The 23,644-nt window shown below is 41.2% G+C and overlaps 2 protein-coding genes across 2 annotated transcripts in view; one reads left to right on the top strand and one right to left on the bottom strand.

The window, feature by feature from the left end:
* Nucleotides 1-11,483, top strand: part of Dbct (Dihydrolipoamide branched chain transacylase E2) — a 39,420-nt gene extending 27,937 nt beyond the window's left edge. The window contains exon 12 of the mRNA XM_053792997.2: nt 9,164-11,483. The gene's annotated coding sequence lies outside the window, so the exon portion shown is untranslated. The remainder of the gene's footprint in view (nt 1-9,163) is intronic.
* Nucleotides 1,679-13,111, bottom strand: COX7A (Cytochrome c oxidase subunit 7A). Its single transcript, XM_070098789.1, has 3 exons — nt 12,957-13,111; nt 3,752-3,853; nt 1,679-1,981 (listed from the first exon to the last, which is right to left on the bottom strand). Exons 1-3 carry the CDS (start codon nt 12,969-12,971, stop codon nt 1,838-1,840), a joined length of 261 nt encoding a protein of 86 aa, XP_069954890.1. The 5' UTR covers nt 12,972-13,111; the 3' UTR covers nt 1,679-1,837.
* Nucleotides 13,112-23,644: the final 10,533 nt, after the last annotated feature.

The following is a 23,644-nucleotide window of genomic DNA, read 5'->3' on the forward strand; positions in this document are numbered from 1 at the left end:
GCTGACCACTGAGGAGCTGCAGGAACTTGAGATGGAGGAGCACAAGACTAAGATGCACTCTCTTCAGGCTCGGAAGAGGAGATAGAGGAAGCCCCTACTTCTCCAATCAAGGAAATCTTTGCCAAATGAATGGACATCAAAAACTTTGCAGAGAAGTACCACCCCCAACAAAGCCCAAACAAGCCATAATAGTATTGTCTGGAGTGACCAGACAATGTCACATTTCCGAAAAATCCTGAGAAGGCAGAAGCAAAGTTCTTTGGACAGATTTTTAGTAAAGTCAAACCTATTTGTAGTTTTTTCAGGCTCCCAGATTATTATAATCAAAAAGAAGCGCTAAGCTACTCAGGCTCCCAGAGCAAGTTACAAACTATCCAGAAATTAGACTCCCATCACATTGTCCATTATATACAATTTTAATTATTATTATAATCAAAAAGAAGCGCTAAGCCACAAGGGCTATACAGCACAATTTTAGTTGTCACATTTCTAGTAATTTTTTTTTTTTTGCTTGATCCCTAGACATTGATGTTTAACTATTCACAACTTTCTTAATTTCCTGCAGAGGTATTCCTTTCTCATTTTTTTTCAGTGCTCATTCAACAACTTCACAACCTCTGGCATTAACACTCATGGATACCACATGGAGAAATGACCAATACTGGAATCTTAGTCCTAGTTTAGTTTCTGCTGATTACCTTTCCCAGTACACTCAAACACAACCATCTTCAAAACATGTAACTTTAGGATATTTTCACCTAACCTGTCTTCTTCCCTCCTGATGTCTTCTGGTATTCTATCTCGCAACTGAATGATCACGGAAGCACTACCATAACTTAGCAAACTTTAGAGGAACTACAAATATGCAAGTGGAGCACTACCTTGCATGTATAAATATTTCAGAAAGGGGACAGTAAAGCAATAGCAAAGCATTACAGACCGATAGTGCTAACGTTCCATACAAAAATCTTTTAAAGGTTTCTAAGAAGCAAGAGCAACACCCATTTAGATACCCATTAATTACACAACCCAAGGCAACATGGGCTTAGAGCAGGCCACTCCTGCCTATCCGAACTACTGGGCCACTATGACAAGGTCCTGGATGCTCTAGATTATTATAATAAAAAAGAAGCGCTAAACCACAAGGGCTATACAGCGCTACAGGGCAGGGAAGGAAGCGAGGGTATCGGGTAGCAGAAGGGGTGAAGGATGATTAGTAGGTTACAGAAAACAGCGGGACGGGATAGTGTGGGGGTAGAGGGTAGCAAGAGATTGAGGTAGAAAGGGCCGAGATGCTCTAGAGGACAAACAACAACGAAAAGCACTGGTGCCACGAGTACAATAAGAGATGACAATAAGTGTCAGGGGCCCATGACTGTTCAACTGCCTCCCAGCATACACAAGGTGGATTACCAATAGACCCCTGGTTGTCTTCAAGAAGGCACAAAGTCAGTACCTGACCTGCCAGGCCGTTTCATACATCGGTGTGCATGTGGCTAACAGTAACAGCCTGGTTGATCAGGCCAATCCACCATGACCCAGGCCACGAGCACTGATCCCCCGAAACCTTCTCCAGGTATGGAATGAGTAAATATTTGTTACACTGTTGTTGGCAGTGCATTTAACATTAATAGCAAATTGTATATGTAAATGCAATTGAAGGTAAAAAAACAAAAAACTAAATTAATAATTTATTATGTTGATATACATTTGTTTATTCAGGTTTTTATGGGTTATTTTATGTACATTACTCATTAACGAGTTAAACCGGTAATGAGAATTCCTACTAACGTATTACCATTAAGATTCAAGGAATGAATGCATGAGGTAGTTAAGTCTATTTTTCTTTCTTTGGGAAAGCCATGCCATAGAATAAATCAGCACACATGATTAGACCAATAGCATTAAAAAAGAGGGTGCTGGCAAAGAGCAAATTGTCCGTAACGCCTCCCTTAAGGTGGACTGGCGTGCCATCATTAATCTGAAAAAATTATTATTATTACCATATTATTTAAAAATAATCACAGCACTTAGACTTAAAAATTTATATCTCAATCAATCTGAATGCAAAAAAGATTTAGGAGTTCTGGTTCAGTGATCTAAAGCCAAGACAACAGTGAATAAGTTTTCATAATAAAGCTAACAGAATTCTTGGCTTCATATCAAGAAATATAAATACCAGATCTCAGCCCTATACATCATTGGTAAAGCCTCATTCAGATTATGCTGTGCAGTTTCAGTCATTGTATTTTTTTTTTTTTTTTATTATCACACTGGCCGATTCCCACCAAGGCAGGTTGGCCCGAAAAAGAAAAACTTTCACCATCATTCACTCCATCACTGTCTTGCCAGAAGGGTGCTTTACACTACAGTTTTTAAACTGCAACATTAACACCCCTCCTTCAGAGTGCAGGCACTGTACTTCCCATCTCCAGGACTCAAGTCCGGCCTGCCGGTTTCCCTGAACCCCTTCATAAATGTTACTTTGCTCACACTCCAACAGCACGTCAAGTATTAAAAACCATTTGTCTCCATTCGCTCCTATCAAACATGCTCACGCATGCCTGCTGGAAGTCCAAGCCCCTCGCACACAAAACCTGTATTACAGAATGGAAATAAATGCGCTGAAAAAAACAGAGAAGGATTATGAAGTTAATCCCATATATCAGAAATCTTTCCTGCAAAAATAGACAAAGCACTGAATCTGCACTCTAGACAGGCATAGAATCACAGGGATGTGACTGAAGTGTATAAATGGAAGACAGGAATAAATAGATATAAATAAAAGGGACATAAATATATATTTTTATATAGCTGGACTCGAGTCCTGGAAATGGGAAGTAAAATGCCTGCACTTTAAAGGAAGGGTTTGGAATATTGGCAGTTTGGAGGGATATGTTGTGTATCTTTATACGTATATGCTTCTAAACTGTTGTATTTTGAGCACCTCTGCAAAAACAGTGACTGTGTGAGTGAGGTGAAAGTGTTGAATGATGAAAGTATTTTCTTTTTTGGGATTTTCTTTCTTTTTGGGTCACCCTGCTTCGGTGGGAGACGGCCGACTTGTTAAAAAAAAAAAAAAAATTAACTGGCTTAAAATATCTATCCAAGACAGGGCTCACAGCAATAGGGTGAAGGAAAAATTTAGATTTAGAAAGAATATAGAACTTGATTTGGTAATAGAGTTGTTGATGAGTTAAACAAGCTCCATTGTTTTTTATTGAAATGTGTGGGAGTTTCTAACACACTGGCTTTCTCCCACCAAGGTAGGGTGATCCTAGGAAAGAGGAAACCCTGTCATTCGGTTAATCACCATCTTGCCAGAAGCATACTGGCAATGCAGTTCTGATGACCCCCTTGTGCTGCAATAGCCCCACTTCTCTTTCAGAGTGTAGACTTAAGTGTGACTAAGTGGTTAACTCTGCATTCCTTTATAAATGTTACCTTCTTTACACTCCAACAGTACATATATTCATGTAAACCACTGGCTTCCAATCATTCCTATCTAGCATGCTCACACAAACTTAATGTATGTCCAAACCCCTAGAATTCATATTAAACTTCGAAAACCAGAGTACATTTTATATGACCAAAAAATATGATACTGTTGAGTTATAGAGAGAATGCAGTACACAGAACTAGTCTTACTGTGACACGTTTTGCTCAAGATGGGGTTAACAGTCACCCCTAACTCACTGAGAGTTACTTATGGAGAAACAAAACAGCAATTACACAAACAAAAATTACTCACTTGGAATTGTGCCATCTTGGCACGAATCTTTTGGTACCCTGGATGAACATCAGCCTTGGCTGCCTTTTGCACGGATCCTGTGGCAAAGGTTCGGACAAGTGCCTGAAGACAAAGTATGCATGATTAATGTGCACCATAGACTACCATTAACGTTAAGTCTCCAGTATTACAAAATAAACGTGATCTACCTACATACCTAAATTCTTAAGAAATTAATTTTAATACAAATACTTTGAATAAGTAATCAAGATTCAAAGCATTGTGTACAGCAATGTACTTTACATAAAGTGTATTTTAGAAACCTTTACCTTTTCATAAAACAAAGGTGAACACATGTTAGTATATTTCTTCATTATAATACAGTATTTAGAGTATACATTTAAGCACAAGTAAAACAAAGTTAAAACACAAACTCCATAGTTTCTAGCAGTAGGTAATAAACAACTATTCACCATAATGATGAAATAGTAGTAGTAAGCTGACACAGTAAATCAAGGACATGTAGACAAAGCAAGCTTTTACTAAACAAAGCATTTTGTTCAGTGAAAGCTTTATGGACTACCTATTAATTTGATAATGTTCTTACTAAGCAAAATGTCATTTCTATCAAAGGCTTGCTTTGTCAACCTAAATGATTCACCACACTAATATTAGTAACCTCCTGAACAAAGTACTGTTTACTCTATAAGGAGATGAGAGGTTAATCACTTAGGAATCCCAAAGCTTGAACACTGGTGCCTGTCTAACATATGCCAAAACCTACAGTAATGGCATTAAATATTCAATGATATTTTTATAAATACAGAACAGAAGATTTACCATAACTGGTGTAGTATATCACACTACACAATTGCTATGAAAAGGTTTCTTTTTACTCCAATGCAGAAACAAAAAAAAAATAAATAAATAAGAGTATGGTATACTGAACAATTTATTTTTGTTTTACAGTTTTTATATGTACACAAAATACTTATGGAAAGTACGTAGTTTATACCTGTACATAAAGGTAAATGCAAGGTTAAGCAAGGCAGGCGAGGGACTAGGCCCACATATACAGTTAGGGCAAGTTGTGATATTTGGTGTAGTTAGGCAATACATTGCGTCTAATGTTTCAAAGTACTACTGATAGTAAACTACCAAGTAACAGTGTAATAAGTCGTAGTGCAAAAATGAGACTCTTCCTTTGTACTGGTTTTGAATGACCAATATGCAACGCTCACGCATCTCACACTTATCATCCGTGGTTCAATCCCCGGCCGGATGAAACAATGGGCACGTTTCCTTACACCTGCTACCTGTACACCTAGCAGTAAGTAGGTATCTGGGTGTTAGTCAACTGGTGTGGGTCACATCCTGGGGGACAAGACTGAAGTACCACAATGGAAATAAGACAGTCTTCAATGACACAATGACTTTCTTGGATTATCCTGGGTGGTTAACACACTGGGTTAAAACTCCAAACAAGTCTTATTCTTTCCCAATAACAAGTTTTGGCTGTTTGCCTAACCAGAAGCTGTGTTCATACTACATGCATATGAGCACACCTGATTTGAATTTTGCGAGTGTAGTGGATTTCTTCCTTGGAAGATCTTTGAATGTAGCAAAGGTGATAATAGCTACATTCACTTTACACTTGGAGAGCTCCCAGTGAACAAAACATTTCTATAATAAATGTCTTAGTGCTGATTTACATCTGTACATACTTATCAGTATTTGATATACCATCTTGGTATAACATGGTATGCCACTGTAAGTGTACACCTTGACAAACACTGTATCACTTGCCCTAACTGTACTTAGTCCCCCCACCAATATCACTCACTGACTCATGTTACCCACAAGTCTATTTTCTATATGGAGCTTCAACTCGACACCACAATGTAAGAACACTGTTTTGGTCACAGGGTAACCATGAGCACTGTGGATTCTGGCATTATTAGCAAGCCAACACACCATTCAATAAGTACATTAACAAAATGCTCAAAGAATAAAAAGGCACAATATCGTGACTGGAACAATACACAAATAACCCGCACATAAGAGAAAGATTATGATACTTTGGTCCAACAGACCATTTACAAAGTCACACTCGCATTGTGACTTTGTAAATGGTCTAAGTCAGACTGAAATGTCGTAGTAATCTTTCTCTTATGTGCAGGTTCTTTGTGTAGTGCTCATAGCTTTTACAGCAAAGTGACCTTCATAAGTGAGTCAGTTTTATATTAAAAACCAAATTATTATTACAATCAATAAAACTACATGCTAAACCCACAATTAAAAACCATAGCTTGTCTGGATATGACTAACGTTAAAGCCAAGTTTCTTTTGTAAATTTTCCATTACATTTTTTTGGTCAAATGGTAATATTTTTACACCACCAGCCATCTTCCCCTGAGGTAGGGTCAAAAGAAAAAAAAAAAAAAGTACATTTTATCAATGTTAAATCATACCGCCCGTGGTATGGTTTATATCTGCTTTTCTTTATAGACAAATATACGTAACTCTCAGTACCTACAAATTTAAGCTAAATTTACTTACACAGTATGTACTGTAGCCTTTTATTTAGTGAAGGTATACATTGGACCCCTGGTTTTCGTCCACTGCGGAAATCGTACAATTCGGATTTCAAGCACTTTTTTCGGCAAAATTTTCCCCCGGGTTTCATACATCCGCTTGGAAATTGTCAATACCAGACGCATGCGCCTGGGCTGCTCATACGTTCGTGACTCCTTCTTGGGCACATCAAATATCTTATTTTAGGTTAATACATATAGGCATTTTAATTAATCCATCTATATTTTCTTGAAAATTATACAGTATAAGAAACACATTACATAGCATATAAACATGCAATGTTTATATGCTATCGAGGGGCGAGTTGATGGAGGAAAAACACCAAGTTTTCTCTGGTCCAGCGTTAGAGAAAATGTGTATGAATCTACGTTTGGCCCAGTCACTCCCCCACTCCACTTCTGTTTACAATTCTTTACATAATTAATCATTACTTCTCCCTTTGTTTATGACGGCATCTAAGGGTAGTTATTATTTATTATTTTATTATCACACTGGCCAATTTCCACCAAGGCAGGGTGGCTCGAAAAAGAAAAACTTCCACCATCATTCACTCCATCACTGTCTTGCCAAAAGGGTGCTTTACACTACAGTTTTTAAACTGCAACATTAACACCCCTCCTTCAGAGTGCAGGCACTGTACTTCCCATCTCCAGGACTCAAGTCCGGCCTGCCGGTTTCCCTGAACCCCTTCATAAATGTTACTTTGCTCACACTCCAACAGCACATCAAGTATTAAAAACCATTTGTCTCCATTCACTCCTATCAAACACGCACACGCATGCCTGCTTGAAGTCCAAGCCCCTCGCACACAAAACCTCCTTTACCCCCTTAGAAACAATTAAACTCAGTGAACATGGTATGTCGATGGTAATAATATGGCTGTGGGCTGCAGTGTATGTAGCCGATAGGTACAGCCCAGGCGGACTACATACGCCTGGGACTACAAATAAATACTACTCACCTCTTGCCCTACATTAAGACCATTCTCTTTGCTGACGACACAACTTATGCCATCTCTCACCCTAATCTTGCCACCCTCAACACCACTGTTAATGAGGAGCTGCTCAAAATATCAACTTGGATGACAGCCAATAAACTTACACTTAACACTGACAAAACCTACTATATTATGTTCGGTAGCAGAGCAGGTGCTGCGCAACTTAACATTAAGATCGACAGCACTCTAATTGCCAGACGTAATGAGGGCAAATTCCTAGGCCTATACCTCAACAACAACCTGAATTTCAGCACCCATATCCAACACATATCAAAAAAAGTATCCCAAACAGTTGGGATCCTCTCCAAGATACGATACTACATGCCGCAGAATGCCCTTCTCACACTATACCATACACTCATTTATCCATACCTCACCTATGCTATTTGTGCTTGGGGTTCAACTGCAGTAATACACCTAAAGCCAATAATAACTCAACAAAAAGCTGCAATAAGAATAATCACTAATTCCCATCCCTGGCAACACACACCCCCACTCTTCATAGATCTAAACTTACTCCCTGTTCAGAACATCCACACTTACTACTGTGCAATCTACATATACAGGACCTTAAATTCCAATATTAACCTTGACCTAAAATGCTTTCTTGATAGTTGTGACAGGACCCACAGGCATAACACCAGACACAAACATCTCTACGACATTCCCCGTGTCCGACTAAACCTTTACAAAAACTCAAATTATGTCAAAGGCCCTAAAATCTGGAACACACTACCTGAAAACTCTAGAACAGCCGACACATTCATCACCTTCAAAACTACTGTTAGAAAACATCTTATCTCCCCGATACACCCAATCAACTAACATAAAAACCACCTGGTGGTCCACATTTACACTCACTCGCTCACCCATTTGACTATAAGCACAGAAATACGTATCCTAATCTTAAAATAATGATTCCTAACTAGTCGTAAGTTTCCCTGTGATACTCCAATATACCTGGAGTTTACCTGGAGAGAGTTCCGGGGGTCAACGCCCCCGCGGCCCGGTCTGTGACCAGGCCTCCTGGTGGATCAGAGCCTGATCAACCAGGCTGTTGCTGCTGGCTGCACGCAAACCAACGTACGAGCCACAGCCCGGCTGGTCAGGAACCGACTTTAGGTGCTTGTCCAGTGCCAGCTTGAAGACTGCCAGGGGTCTGTTGGTAATCCCCCTTATGTATGCTGGGAGGCAGTTGAACAGTCTTGGGCCCCTGACACTTATTGTATGGTCTCTTAACGTGCTAGTGACACCCCTGCTTTTCATTGGGGGGATGGTGCATCATCGTCTGCCAAGTCTTTTGCTTTCGTAGCGAGTGATTTTCGTGTGCAAGTTCGGTACTAGTCCCTCTAGGATTTTCCAGGTGTATATAATCATGTATCTCTCCTGCCTGTGTTCCAGGGAATACAGGTTTAGGAACCTCAAGCGCTCCCAGTAATTGAGGTGTTTTATCTCCGTTATGCGCGCCATGAAGGTTCTCTGTACATTTTCTAGGTCAGCAATTTCACCTGCCTTGAAAGGTGCTGTTAGTGTGCAGCAATATTTCAGCCTAGATAGAACAAGTGACCTGAAGAGTGTCATCATGGGCTTGGCCTCCCTAGTTTTGAAGGTTCTCATTATCCATCCTGTCATTTTTCTAGCAGATGCGATTGATACAATGTTATGGTCCTTGAAGGTGAGATCCTCCGACATGATCACTGCCAGGTCTTTGACGTTGGTGTTTCGCTCTATTTTGTGGCCAGAATTTGTTTTGTACTCTGATGAAGATTTAATTTCCTCGTGTTTACCATATCTGAGTAATTTAAATTTCTCATCGTTGAACTTCATATTGTTTTCTGCAGCCCACTGAAAGATTTGGTTGATGTCCGCCTGGAGCCTTGCAGTGTCTGCAATGGAAGACACTGTCATGCAGATTTGGGTGTCATCTGCAAAGGAAGACACGGTGCTGTGGCTGACATCCTTGTCTATGTCGGATATGAGGACGAGGAACAAGATGGGAGCGAGTACTGTGCCTTGTGAAACAGAGCTTTTCACCGTAGCTGCCTCGGACACTATAGAAACTATGTATTGTGCCAAAACAAAAGCATTCACATAGCTAAACTCACAAACTAGTATTTGTCACTTAGTATTTAGTCAACTTACTCCACAATTTGTTATAATTAATGGTTAAGAATTAATTTAAGTTTGCCTGAAATGCCTAGCCATGCTAGGTGTTCTAGTGGCCCCCTCTGTAATTAGTATTTTACTACATGTAAACCACACAACCAAAATCTGTAAAACCCTGCATTGTAATCCTTATAGAGAATAAACTTCAATTTGATATGATTTGATTGAAATATTTTAAGGTAAGTAATGAATGTACTGTGTATGTATTTTACTTTTTATTGTTTTTTAATGCCTAGTTCTATTACTAACTTAATATAAGTTAGTATAAACTTGACAACCCTGCGCCTGTTGTCGAATCTATTGTGGCTTTGGGGAAGTCCATGGGGTTGGATGTGAGTGGCCAGGATGTGGATGAGTTGGTGGACAACCACAGGGAAGAGCTAATCACTGAAGAGCTGCAACACTACAGCAATTCTCTATAAAATTTATTTTTTGTTAATCTTTTTGATGTCTGAAACTGATTAATTGGATTTACATTATTTCTTATGGGAAATATTACTACGGTTTTAGTCCATTTCAGATTTCAGCCAACCTTCTGAAACGGATTAAGGATGAAAACCAGGAGTCTACTGTACATATTCTGTATTTCTTTCCCACGTGATAGTGATGGCTCAAACGAAGGGCAGCCATTATGTACATCTTGAACTACACCCAAATACTGTATGATAATTATTCAAAACTACAGCTGTAGTTCACAGTCATTATTGTTGCTCTAAGTAAACTTATAAACTCGCATCTACATTACTATAAACTGAAGACTAATTTCCAAGTCATAAAGAGTGCTGCAAAGAGAGCAGCCTGATGTTTAACTTCCCCATCTGCAACACTTGAGTATTTTTATTGAAGAAAAGTTTTGCAACACAGTAACTTCAGTCCAATACCAGGCTGAGAGACTGATTACCTCAAACTCTTTATGATCTTGACTGATGGACTAATCACATCGAATCCAAGCTAAGGGAGTGACTGCCTCAAACTACTCCTGATCTTCACCATTCTTCTTTGTGTTGCACTGATGAAGCCACTCTATGGTGAAATGTTTTCTCAAAGATACCCAAGTGTTGCAAGTGTCCAATTTCCCAATGTGTCGGTTCACTAATCATCTGTCTACAACTTCCCTCATCATTTAACTTCTTAAGATAAAGAATATCAAGTAATTTTTTTTTCCAAAACCAATATGCAAGAAAGATTGCTCTGACTCACTCAAAGTCAAAAATTCTCCTTTTTCAATCATGTTTATAGAATGTAGCAAAATTTATTTGTAGTGGTTAAAATTCAGATTATACAAACCTTGATGGTGTTACCATCTCAGTGAAGTCATCTGCAGAGGGCATATGAAGTAATGATGAGCAAACTTAGTTTTTAAAATGTTTTATGAAAACTACTACTGTACATTGAATTAGCTTATTCTCTTTATTCTGTTACTAAATATTTACTAACCATTTAGATACAAAAAAAAATTCATTACACTAAGGAAAAGTAGTTTAAAAATTTGTCTTTTAATGACTGCAGCAATAAAAAAGAAATATGGTCAAATTCCGTAATTCACGTGCTTCATAATCCATGCGATTCAATTAAACAACGTTTTGTGTGAAGCTTAGTGTGGATAGCTTTGGTTATACATTTTTCTTGGTGCATATTTTCTTTTTTGTTTGCAGCATAATCCATAAACTGAAAACTAACCATAGGATTTCATTAAAATTTTGCTCATTTCTTATTAATGTCAATATTAGCCAATACTTAAAGAAAAAACATTAAAAAAAAAAATGGATTTTTTTATTCAACTACGTACATGAAAAACAAAATGCAAAAAATTTATTTCGGACATGTGATATTTCCTATCATCAGCTTCATGACTCACGTTACTTCCAGGAACTTAGGCCATGCAAATGCCAGGGTTCAATTAAGCTGCATTAAGATAATTTAATAATCAACTACGTTATAGTAACGAGCATGAGATTATTATATTCATAACTGTTGAAGGAAAAAAAAATCTTGGAAAACATCTCACTGCAATGAATAAGTTACTGTATCTAACTTAAGCAGGTGTACTTATACAAGTACAGTACAGCAGATGTTGTCTTAACCAGTCACCCTCACAGCAGCAACTGAAAAAAACTATGCATTAACTTTTTTTTTTCTAGTTCAAGATAATGCACCACTCTCCTACTATACCTCTAAACTCTAAAGTATTCATTGAATATGTTAACATTACAGTGGGTACAAGAAAACTTGCACATATATTGAAGAATCATTTTGACCAATATATCCATGGCAGTGCCTTCAACTCAATCAAAAGTACCAGGGTATGGTACTTTTGGTTGATAGGAAGGTCAGTTGGTCAACATTATTAAGAACATAAGAAAGGAGCACAACAGCAGGCCTACTGGCCCAGGCTAGGCAGATCCAAGTCACCTATTGGCCTATGCTACTGGCCTAAGCTAGTCAGGTCCAAGTCACATTCACTTAAAAAGGAAAAAGCACTACACCAGACCTATTAGCACAAGCTAGTCAGGTCCAACTTACCCACTCATGGGCTCCATATTCAAATTCAACCCATATCTGGAGAGGGTTTCGGGGATCAATGCCCCCGTGGTCTGGTCTGTGACCAGGCCTCGTAGTGGATCAGGGCCTATTGAACCAGGCTATTGTTTCTGGCCACACACAAACCAATATACATACCACAGCCCAGCTGGTCAGGTACTGACTTTAGGTGCCTGTCCAGTGCCTTCTTGAAGACAGTCAGGGGTCTATTTGTAATCCTCCCTTATGTATGCTAGGAGGCAGCTGAACAGTCTTGGGCACCTGACACTTACTGTGCTGTCTCTAGTGTACTCGTGGTGACCCTGATTTTCATTGGGAAGATGTTGCATCTCCTGTGCAGTCTTTTGCTTTCGTATTAATATTATATTCATGGGTTAAGTTAGGCGAAGTTCAAGAAACAAGGCCCAGCGCTTCCCGACTCGGGTCTCTCATATGATGACCCGCTGTCGGAGCTTTTGGTCATGTGACCGAGGCCTTCCGCTGGCTTCTCTGTCCACCCCTTTAAAAATCATGGTCATAGTTATAACCATTTTTATGCATGGGAAGACACTGTACCTGTAGCACTAGGGAAATTGGAAGGGTAGCTCCAATTCTCTGGATCAAGAACCTTTCACCGGCATCAAAACCGGTGAAAGGTTCTTGATATTTCTAGTTTTACATTTGCATATTTATTGGGAAAATTCACTGAGTCATATGTTATTGGGTAATTGGGGAAACGGTAACTCAAAGTTTGATTCCATTAAAGAAAAAAAAAAAAAGTAGCTCGAAACCCTGGATCAAGAGCCCATCACCGGTATCAATACATCTCCCCATCAAGGGCCATTTTTCATAAAGCTATCACATTTGTCCTACCAAATATACAATCTATATAACAAATAACAGATATATAATGTAGAAACTGGTGATACATGAGGAAGATAGACTCACACGAGCAGTATTCATCTTGGTGAGTGTGTCTGCTTCACTCTGCGCAAGATGGCCACCTACACTCAACCTTATTAAACTTATACTCAAATATTCACTAAAATCAAAGGAAAAGTCGAGAGAAAAAGTATATTATCAACTCAAACAGGCAGCTAATTATATTTCCATCACTCTAATTTATATATAGTGTGGGAGAGGCAATCAATAAGAAAATAAATGTACAAGGCGGGAAGTTTAAATCACTTTATGTGATATTGTCTCTTAACAGTTATAATTAGTAAGATTATTCAGGTATACACAAACACAGTTACACAGATTATCATACATAACAGCATATGTGTGGAGAACCTGGGATAACTCAAAGAAGTCCATTGCAACTCATTATGGTAATTACATAATCTCATTGTACTCTTGCAAGGAAATAAAAATTTGCATTTGTCAAGACATATCATACTTTGATTAAGTACATGACTGTAAATTATTATTAATATATTCAGGAGAAATGAGAAGGGTCAAATTTAAGAACTTACCTAGCATGGGCCAGCAGTACTGCAGTTTACCTGGAGTTTACCTGGAGAGAGTTTCGGGGGTCAACGCCCCCGCGGCCCGGTCCGTGACCAGGCCTCCTGGTGGATCAGCGCCTGATCAACCAGGCTGTTGCTGCTGGCTGCACGCAAACCAACGTACGAGCCACAGCCCGGCTGATCAGGAACTGACTTTAGGTGCTTGTCCAGTGCCAGCTTGAAGACTGCCAGGGGTCTGTTGGTAATCCCCCTTATGTGTGCTGGGAGGCAGTTGAACAGTCTCGGGCCCCTGACACTTATTGTATGGTCTCTTAACGTGCTAGTGACACCCCTGCTTTTCATTGGGGGGATGGTGCATCGTCTGCCAAGTCTTTTGCTTTCGTAGTGAGTGATTTTCGTGTGCAAGTTCGGTACTAGTCCCTCTAGGATTTTCCAGGTGTATATAATCATGTATCTCTCCCTCCTGCGTTCCAGGGAATACAGGTTTAGAAACCTCAAGCGCTCCCAGTAATTGAGGTGTTTTATCTCCGTTATGCGCGCCGTGAAAGTTCTCTGTACATTTTCTAGGTCGGCAATTTCACCTGCCTTGAAAGGTGCTGTTAGAGTGCAGCAATATTCCAGCCTAGATAGAACAAGTGACCTGAAGAGTGTCATCATGGGCTTGGCCTCCCTAGTTTTGAAGGTTCTCATTATCCATCCTGTCATTTTCCTAGCAGATGCGATTGATACAATGTTATGGTCCTTGAAGGTGAGATCCTCCGACATAATCACTCCCAGGTCTTTGACGTTGGTGTTTCGCTCTATTTTGTGGCCAGAATTTGTTTTGTACTCTGATGAAGATTTAATTTCCTCATGTTTACCATATCTGAGTAATTGAAATTTCTCATCGTTGAACTTCATATTGTTTTCTGCAGCCCACTGAAAGATTTGGTTGATGTCCGCCTGGAGCCTTGCAGTGTCTGCAATGGAAGACACTGTCATGCAGATTCGGGTGTCATCTGCAAAGGAAGACACGGTGCTGTGGCTGACATCCTTGTCTATGTCGGATATGAGGATGAGGAACAAGATGGGAGCTAGTACTGTGCCTTGTGGAACAGAGCTTTTCACCGTAGCTGCCTCGGACTTTACTCTGTTGACGACTACTCTCTGTGTTCTGTTAGTGAGGAAATTATAGATCCATCGACCGACTTTTCCTGTTATTCCTTTAGCGCGCATTTTGTGCGCTATTACGCCATGGTCACACTTGTCGAAGGCTTTTGCAAAGTCTGTATATATTACATCTGCATTCTTTTTGTCTTCTAGTGCATTTAGGACCTTGTCGTAGTGATCCAGTAGTTGAGACAGACAGGAGCGACCTGTTCTAAACCCATGTTGCCCTGGGTTGTGTAACTGATGGGTTTCTAGATGGGTGGTGATCTTGCTTCTTAGGACCCTTTCAAAGATTTTTATGATATGGGATGTTAGTGCTATTGGTCTGTAGTTCTTTGCTGTTGCTTTACTGCCCCCTTTGTGGAGTGGGGCTATGTCTGTTGTTTTTAGTAACTGAGGGACGACCCCCGTGTCCATGCTCCCTCTCCATAGGATGGAAAAGGCTCGTGATAGGGGCTTCTTGCAGTTCTTGATGAACACAGAGTTCCATGAGTCTGGCCCTGGGGCAGAGTGCATGGGCATGTCATTTATCGCCTGTTCGAAGTCATTTGGCGTCAGGATAACATCGGATAGGCTTGTGTTAATCAAATTTTGTGGCTCTCTCATAAAAAATTCATTTTGATCTTCGACTCTCAGTCTGGTTAGCGGCTTGCTAAAAACTGAGTCATATTGGGACTTGAGTAGCTCACTCATTTCCTTGCTGTCATCTGTGTAGGACCCATCTTGTTTAAGTAGGGGCCCAATACTGGGCGTTGTTCTCGATTTTGATTTGGCATAGGAGAAGAAATACTTTGGGTTTCTTTCGATTTCATTTATAGCTTTTAGTTCTTCCCGCGATTCCTGACTCCTAAAGGATTCTTTTAGCTTAAGTTCGATGCTTGCTATTTCTCTGACCAGTGTCTCCCTGCGCATTTCAGATATATTGACCTCTTTTAGCCGCTCTGTTATTCTTTTCCGTCGCCTGTAAAGGGAGCGCCTGTCTCTTTCTATTTTACATCTACTCCTCCTTTTTCTTAGAGGAATAAGCCTTGTGCATACATCGAGTGCCACCGAGTTAATCTGTTCTAGGCATAAGTTTGGGTCTGTGTTGCTTAGTATATCTTCCCAGCTTATATCGGTTAGGACTTGGTTTACTTGGTCCCACTTTATGTTTTTGTTATTGAAGTTGAATTTGGTGAATGCTCCCTCGTGACTAGTCTCATTTTGTCGGTCTGGGGCTCCTCGCATACATGTCTGAACCTCAATTATGTTGTGATCTGAGTATATTGTTTTTGATATGGTGACATTTCTTATCAGATCATCATTGTTAGTGAATATGAGGTCTAGTGTATTCTCCAGTCTAGTAGGCTCTATTATTTGCTGGTTTAAATTGAATTTTGTGCAGAGATTTAAAAGCTCGTGTGAGTGTGAGTTTTCATCAGAGCTGCCTCCTGGTGTTATTTCTGCAACAATATTATTTGCTATATTCCTCCATTTTAGGTGCCTTAAGTTGAAATCCCCCAGGAGCAAGATGTTGGGTGCAGGAGCTGGAAGATTTTCCAGACAGTGGTCAATTTTTAACAGCTGTTCCTGGAATTGCTGGGATGTTGCATCCGGAGGCTTGTAGACTACCACAATGACTAGGTTTTGGTTCGCATTTTATGTTCGCATTTTTTTTTTTTTTTTTTTTACACAGGGTTTGACAAGGTTAAGGATCCCTAGCTTTATTGACAAGCTATTTACAGGTTAAGGATTCCTAACTTTATTGGCAAGCTAAGAGCTGTTACCTACATCAGCTCATTTGAAAGCATTTTTATTGTTACGAGACATACAAGTAGGGAACAGGATGAAGTTGGAGCCATCTGTGGGCCAGCATTTTCATTTGATCAACTGACTATCTCGTTGACATCATTATGCTGTACGAATGTGTTCCATACTCGAGTCATCCTGGGTATATAGGATCTCAGATGGAGAGATGTTCTGGAGAAGGGTACAGCCAGAGTGAGGTTGCTGCTTTCTGCCCGTCTTGTGGCATAAAAGCTTGTTTCACGCTGTCCTGGAAGTGGATCCAAGTGTGGTACTTTGACAATATTGGCCTTGTACATAACAGTAAGGCCACCCACATCCCTCCTATGTTGAAGGCTCTGCTGAAATGACAGATCTATCCAGGATGGGTCCAGGCGAGAGATGAGGCGTCTTGCTCTGTTCTCTACTTTGTCAAGCAGTCGCAGATGAGAGGGGGGCAGGCAAACCAAGAAAGTCTAGCATACTCATGGTGCGAGCGTACTTGTGCCTCGTACAGAATCTTGCAACCCCTACTGTCAAGTAGATGCGAGATACGGCGAAGTGCTGTAAGCTTCCTGGCTGCATTGTTTGCAAGATTTACAACATGGTTCTTCATGGTTAGTTTGGAGTCAAATTTCACCCCAAGGATATCAACTTCTTCTCCAGGTGCCAACACCCTCCCATTCATCCTTACTACTGCACCAGCATTACCGTCATGGTGCCTAGAAACGATCATCATTTGCGTTTTCTCAGGTGCAAATGTTACTTGCCATCTATTTCCCCAAGCTGATGTAGCTCTCAGCTAGTGATTGATGTAGCTTAGAGCAGCTGGCATTTCTTCTCTTGGATAAGTGAATGTCAGTGTGCAGTCGTCTGCATATGCATGTGATTCTGGGATGAGATGAAGAAGGTCGTTGAAGTAGACATTCCATAACAATGGTCCCAGCACGCTTCCTTGTGGAACACTTTCCCCAATAGGATGTCTTGCTGATTCCGTTCCATTGAGAACTACACTTAGAGATCTACCATGAAGGTAATCACTGAGGAGACATAGCGTAGAGCCTGCAATTCCCAGTGCTTGAAGTTTTGCTAAGAGGCCCTGGTGCCACACCCGGTCGAAAGCGCCAGCAATGTCCAGTGCTACCACACAGCTGACTTTGGATTCATCCAGTGACTGGTGCCACTTAGTGGAGAGGTTTAACAACAGATCAGCAGCAGAGTAACCTTTCCTGAAGCCATATTGACGATCAGAAAGTAGTGAATGATAGTCAAAAAACTCTGTCATTTGTCTTGAGATTATTGTCTCAAGGATCTTACCAGTGATTGACAGGAGTGACACTGGTCTGTAGTTGCTGATTTCTGCTCTGCTCTTCTTATTGTGAACAGGGACTACATTTGCCTCTTTCCATAGAGAGGGTCATTTACACTGTACTAGGCAGTGCTGAAAGATGCGAGTTAGAGGTGCTGCTAGCTGGTCTGCACATCTTCTCAACAATCTTGGGCTCAACTTGTCTGGGCCCACAGCCTTTTCTTGGTCAAGCGATTTAAGAAGGAAATGCACCTCCTGCCTTATTGTCACCACTGACAGTTTTGACACAGTTCTTGCAGCTAGCCAAGGAGGGTCCCTTGCTGGATCAGGAACTTGCATTTTGGTAGCAAAGTGTTCAGCAAAGAGGTCCGCCTTCTCTTGACTACTAGTAGAGGTGGTCCCATCCTGTCGATTTAGATGTGGAATGAGTTCACCAGGCAGATAACCTTGTCTGTCCTTGACCAGGGACCACCAGGTTTTGGAGCCTACCCTACCTGATGCTAGCTTTCTTTTGGTGTCCACCTCTTAAAAAGAGCCAGGGGTCTATTAGTAATCCCTCTTATGTATGCTGGGAGGCAGTTGAACAGTCTTGGGCCTCTGACACTTACTGTGTTGTCTCAGCGCACTCATGGCGCCCCTGATTTTTACTGGGGTGGGGGGGAGGCTGCACCGCCTGCAGTTTTTTGCTTTCGTAGGGAGTGATTTCCGGGTGCAGATTTGGGACTAATCCCTCTAGGATTTTCCAAGTGTATATTATCATGTATCTTTCTCGCCTGCGTTCCAAGGAGTACAGGTCAAGGGACTTCAACCTTTCCCAGTAATTTAGGTGTAAGCACAACAGTAATTTAGGTGTAAGCATAAACATGTGATGTAAATGGTTCGGAAAACCGACAAGTTGAAGATTAGACACGTGTGCAACATTTGGAAATCCTCAACGAGGAAACGTTTCGCCAGCCAGTGTCTTCTTTGGTCCAATACAGAGAAGAACGAAGAAAGATGAGGAGCTTGAGGTCATCAGTCTCTCAGCCTGGAGTTGATGTGTTCAGTCCAAGATTGATGGAATAAACACATTGACTCCAGGCTGAGGGATTGATTATCTCAAACTCCTCCTCATCTTTCTCCGTTCTTCTCTGTATTGTAGATAAATGGTTCAGAGAACCGACAAGTTGATAAATTAGACAAATGTGCCACACTTGGGTATCATTTTGTGAAAATGTTTCGCCACACAGCGGCTTCATCAGTCCAATAAAAAGAAGAATGGTGAAGATCAGAAGGAGTTTGAGGTAACCAATCCCTCAGCCTGGAGTCAATGTAATCAGTCCATCAATCTTGATAATACAGCATATGGTTAGGCAAGGTAAGTTTGTCAGGAAACAGGACAAGTGTTTCCTGATGCGGGTCTCAGTCATATGATGACCTGCAGCTGGAGCTTCGGTCATCTGATCGAGGTCTTCCACTGGCTTACTGGTCCACCCCTTTAAAAATATGGTTATGATTCTAACCATTAATAATTACATCATTTGTGCGAAGAAGGGGGATTATATATTGCAGACAGGTGAGGTGAAGCAGTCGTAGGCAGTGCCACCTTGAATAAATCCACAGGTGCCTATAGGCATGACCAGCTTCCATAGAAGACCTAGAAATATGAAGGCAGAGTGAGAACCGCAGGACGAAGAAGGGAGCAGTGTGCACACTGAGAGCAGATAATTGAGCTCCCACTTGTGTACTTCCCTGCTGGACTGTCCTGCCACGACGCAACGGCCTCCTCCCACAACAGACTGTTGGCCAGACCCGGAAGGACTGGGCAGCACACCTCATGTATCTTGCAATCGAGAACTTGAGAATGTTACTGCCGATCATCTCTTGCCATCCGCCACCTCGATAAAAACGTGATGACATACCCCACAGGGGGTATGTTATCACCCCCTATGGTCTCACCCCCTAATTGGTGTCACCTGAGGCGGCCCGCGCTCCCCTTACGACGCCACTGGCAAGGTGTAAGTGTGGTGGATGGGGGCCTGGTGCAGGATGTGCCGGAAAGGTGTACTGTTAGAGGGGTGCAGGCACACGAGAGACCTGTGATTGGCACCTCTGTTGACCCAGCCATTACTCCTGGCTTCTGCTACCAAGTTCGATATGCAGATTCGACCAAGCTGCTCTTTAAGGTAAGATAAGATTTTGCTTGGATTTTTAACACCAGGTTAGCCATCCCTGGTAACCTAAGAAAGTTAATGTGTCATTGAGGACTGTATTTCCGTTGGGGTCCTTTAATCTTGTCCCCAGGATGCAGCCCACAACACTCAGTTAACACTTATTGCTAGGTGAACAGAGAGCAGGTGTAAAGAAACATGATCTGCATTTCCACCTGTGCCAGGGATCGAACCACATACACTCAGCATGTGCACTGTCAACTGAGCCACACATGTATTTGACAAGTGTGAAACATGTCGAGTTCTTTCAATAACTGTGGCAAGCAAATGATGATCTGTTGATTATACTGCAGTACTTATCCCACTGTTGAAAATATACTATTGCCATAGAATTAGCCCTCCCCTGGGTTATCCTGGGTAGCTAACCCTCTCGAGTTAAAAATGCCAACAAAATCTTATCTTAATACTTAGTTTTAAACCCGTAAGCTAAAACAACTCATCCATGTAGATTTTTTTATTGGCACTTGTTTTAATTCTTGATTAAATCTGCCTAAAATGCTGTGCATTATTAGCCATGGGGGAAGAGCTAAACCCCAAGGGGTCACAGCGCCTGGGAAAAATGGGTATTATATCACTTGTGCGCTTTTGTTTTCGACATTATCATGATTTACATACTTGGACTCATCCTTCCTAACGGAGAGGTTACTAGTGTCTTCAAAATAATCACTTAAAACAGTAATTAGGTAGCTCTAAACCCCACGGGTCGTAAAGAGGCTGGGAAATGGGAGAATCAGGTTCAAGAGGAAAATTTATTCAATTCCTTGAATCAAGAGCCCTTCCCAGGCATCAAGGCACCCATCGCTTTATGAGCAACATTACTTTAACAAAACAGTATCAATATTTAATGTAAATTTTGTATTCTATTCTTTATTATAGCTCTTAGTTATTAACCATGACAGTATTAAACACTGATACTGTTTTCAATTGATTTTTTTGAGTTTAGGTGAATGATAAACAGGTAACATAGCTAAAGTTTATTCAGTCTTCTGGGTAGGGAAGGATGACTTGTGGTGTCCAGGTTGTATCACTGGCTGGAACACCAGGCTGCTGCATCACTGGCTGGAACACTTGGCTGCATCCCTGGCTGGAACACTTGGCTGCATCACTGGCTGGAACACAGTATTAGTTGAAACACTGATTCAGTGTTGAATGCAACATTCATCACATCAATCAACATTGTTTTTATGATAAAAATACAATTTTACCACTGAGTTATTTTAATGACATGTACTCTCAGCTCAGGCTGGTAGATTTCAAGACCTATAGGGTAAGATTTGTTCGGATTTTTAACCCGGAGAGTTAGCCGCTCAGGATAACCCAAGTCAGTACGTCTGCGAGGGCTGGTTAAAAACAAAACTGCCGGTAAACAAGGAATCGCTGGCAAAAAAAAAGCATTGCTGGCAAGAAAACAAGGCATCTCTGGCAAACAAAGGAATCGCTGGTTTAAAAACAAGGTATCGCTGGCAAGAAACAAGGCATCGCTGGGAAGAAACAAGGTATCGCTGGCAAGAAACAAGGCATCGCTGGCAAGAAACAAGGCATCGCTGGTAAGAAACAAGGCATCGCTGGCAAGAAACAAGGCATCGCTGGCAAGAAACAAGGCATCGCTGGCAAGAAACAAAGCATCGCTGGGAAGAAACAAGGCATCGCTGGCAAGAAACAAGGTATCGCTGGCAAGAAACAAGGCATCGCTGGCAAGAAACAAGGCATCGCTGGCAAGAAACAAGGCATCGCTGGCAAGAAACAAGGCATCGCTGGCAAGAAACAAGGCATCGCTGGCAAGAAACAAGGCATCGCTGGCAAGAAACAAGGCATCGCTGACTGGATGAGGCATTTGCACTCGGGTTATTTTTGTTATTATGGTTGTTAGTATTGTTAGTACTAGTACTGCTACAATTATTACTATTTTATAAACTCTGACCAACCTCTTATACAGATTAAATATTAATACATGTGTTGTGATAGAAACACAGGCCTTATCTCTAGGCTTTATTGAACATAGAATCTTCATAGTACTTCTGCAACAACAAAATATAATGACTAGTACATCTAATAATGGCTTCTACAGGGATGGTGATGTCTTGCATATGTCAAGAGAAAAGTTATAACTACAGGCCACATATTTAAACTCACCATGTAATCTGCATCGCTGATAAATGGATAAAGTAGGAGAGAATCACACACCATGTGTTGGTGCCCATGACACACACCAAACTGTTGTTGTTGTTAAGGGCCCCTAGAGGTGGTGCAGTATTATCCTGCTGCTGCTCCCCACAGGACCAGTATCACTACAATCTCCCCCTTCTAAAATATCAGAGACAGTAATCTCCCAAACTGTTAGGTGGGCGACGTACACGTCCCGACCTTCGTAGCCCTTGAGCCTCTTCACCAGGTTCGATATTTTCCAGCGGGGTTTGATTAACTGCTGGAGCAGAATCCTCTATTTCCATAGGGGTAGTCTCAAGGGGCTTTCCAGGAGAAAACGAAGCATCTTTCACATCTATTGGTGTATCTTGAGATTCCACACTAATAGGGATTTCAACTGGGGCTAAATGTCTTGTAGATACTGTAGTCTCTTCACCATTTTGGTAGCGAATGTGGGCGTAATGTGGATTAGCTTGCAGGAGCTCTACCTCCTCCACTAAAGGATCCGTCTTGTTCATCCTACAGTGACTCTTCAGGAGAACGGGTCCAGGATGACATAACCAAGTGGGCACGGAGGCTCCCGTAGAGGAACGACGTGAATAGTTGAGGAGTCTTTCATGAGGGGTTGCATTAGTAGCTGTGCACAGCAGTGATCTAATAGAGTGAAGAGCATCAGGTAGGACAGTTTGCCAGTGTTGAACAGGTAGATTGCGCGACTTTAATGTCATTGTAACTGCCTTCCATATAGTACCATTGAACCGCTCCACTTGACCATTGCCTTGAGGGTTGTAGCTTGTTGTTCTGCTGCAGGCAATACCTTTGCTAGCCAAAAACTCCTGAAGTTCGTTACTCATGAACGAGGATCCCCTGTCTGAATGGATATAAGCTGGCATACCAAAAATAGAGAACAACTGTGAAAGACAACTAATAACAGTTGAAGCAGCCATATTTGCACAGGGGAATACAAAGGGAAACCTTGAATATTCATCTACTATGTTAAGGAAATACCTATTCTGATTTGTGCTTGGTAGAAGTCCTTTGAAATCTATATTCAATCTTTCGAAAGGCTGGGTGGATTTTATGAGATGAGTCTTCTCTGGCTGATGAAAGTTTGGCTTGCACTCTGCACATACTCTGCATGCTCTGATCACTTGTCGCACATCTTCCACTGAGTAGGGCATGTTCTTTGATTTGACAAAATGGTACAGGCGTGTAACTCCTGGGTGACACAAAGCCTTGTGGAGAGCTGAGAGTGATTGCAAATCATGACATGCTGCTCCACAGTGGGACCTAGAGAATGCATCAGGTGAGATGTTCTCTTGACCCGGTCGGTACAGAATATCAAAGTCATAACACGATAGTTCCATCCTCCAGCGTAATATCTTGTCATTCTTTATCCTACTTTTGTGCCTCTTGTCGAACATATACATCACGGACCGTTGGTCAGTCCTTATAGTGAAATGTCTACCAGTTAAATAATGCCTCCAGTGGCGAACTGCTTCTATGATGGCCTGGGCTTCCTTTTCTACAGCAGCATAACATTTCTCTGATCCTTGAAAAGTTCTCGAAAAGAAGGCTACTGGTCGTCCT

This window comes from Cherax quadricarinatus, chromosome 64 (genome assembly GCF_038502225.1).
Source record: "Cherax quadricarinatus isolate ZL_2023a chromosome 64, ASM3850222v1, whole genome shotgun sequence".
Classification (NCBI taxonomy): domain Eukaryota; kingdom Metazoa; phylum Arthropoda; class Malacostraca; order Decapoda; family Parastacidae; genus Cherax; species Cherax quadricarinatus.

Excerpts from the sequence above, each read along its gene's own strand:
- COX7A (XM_070098789.1), bottom strand. Across the intron at positions 1,982-3,751 it reads CCAAGATGGCACAATTCCAA|ATTAATGATGGCACGCCAGT; the intron begins GTGAGTAATTTT and ends TAATTTTTTCAG.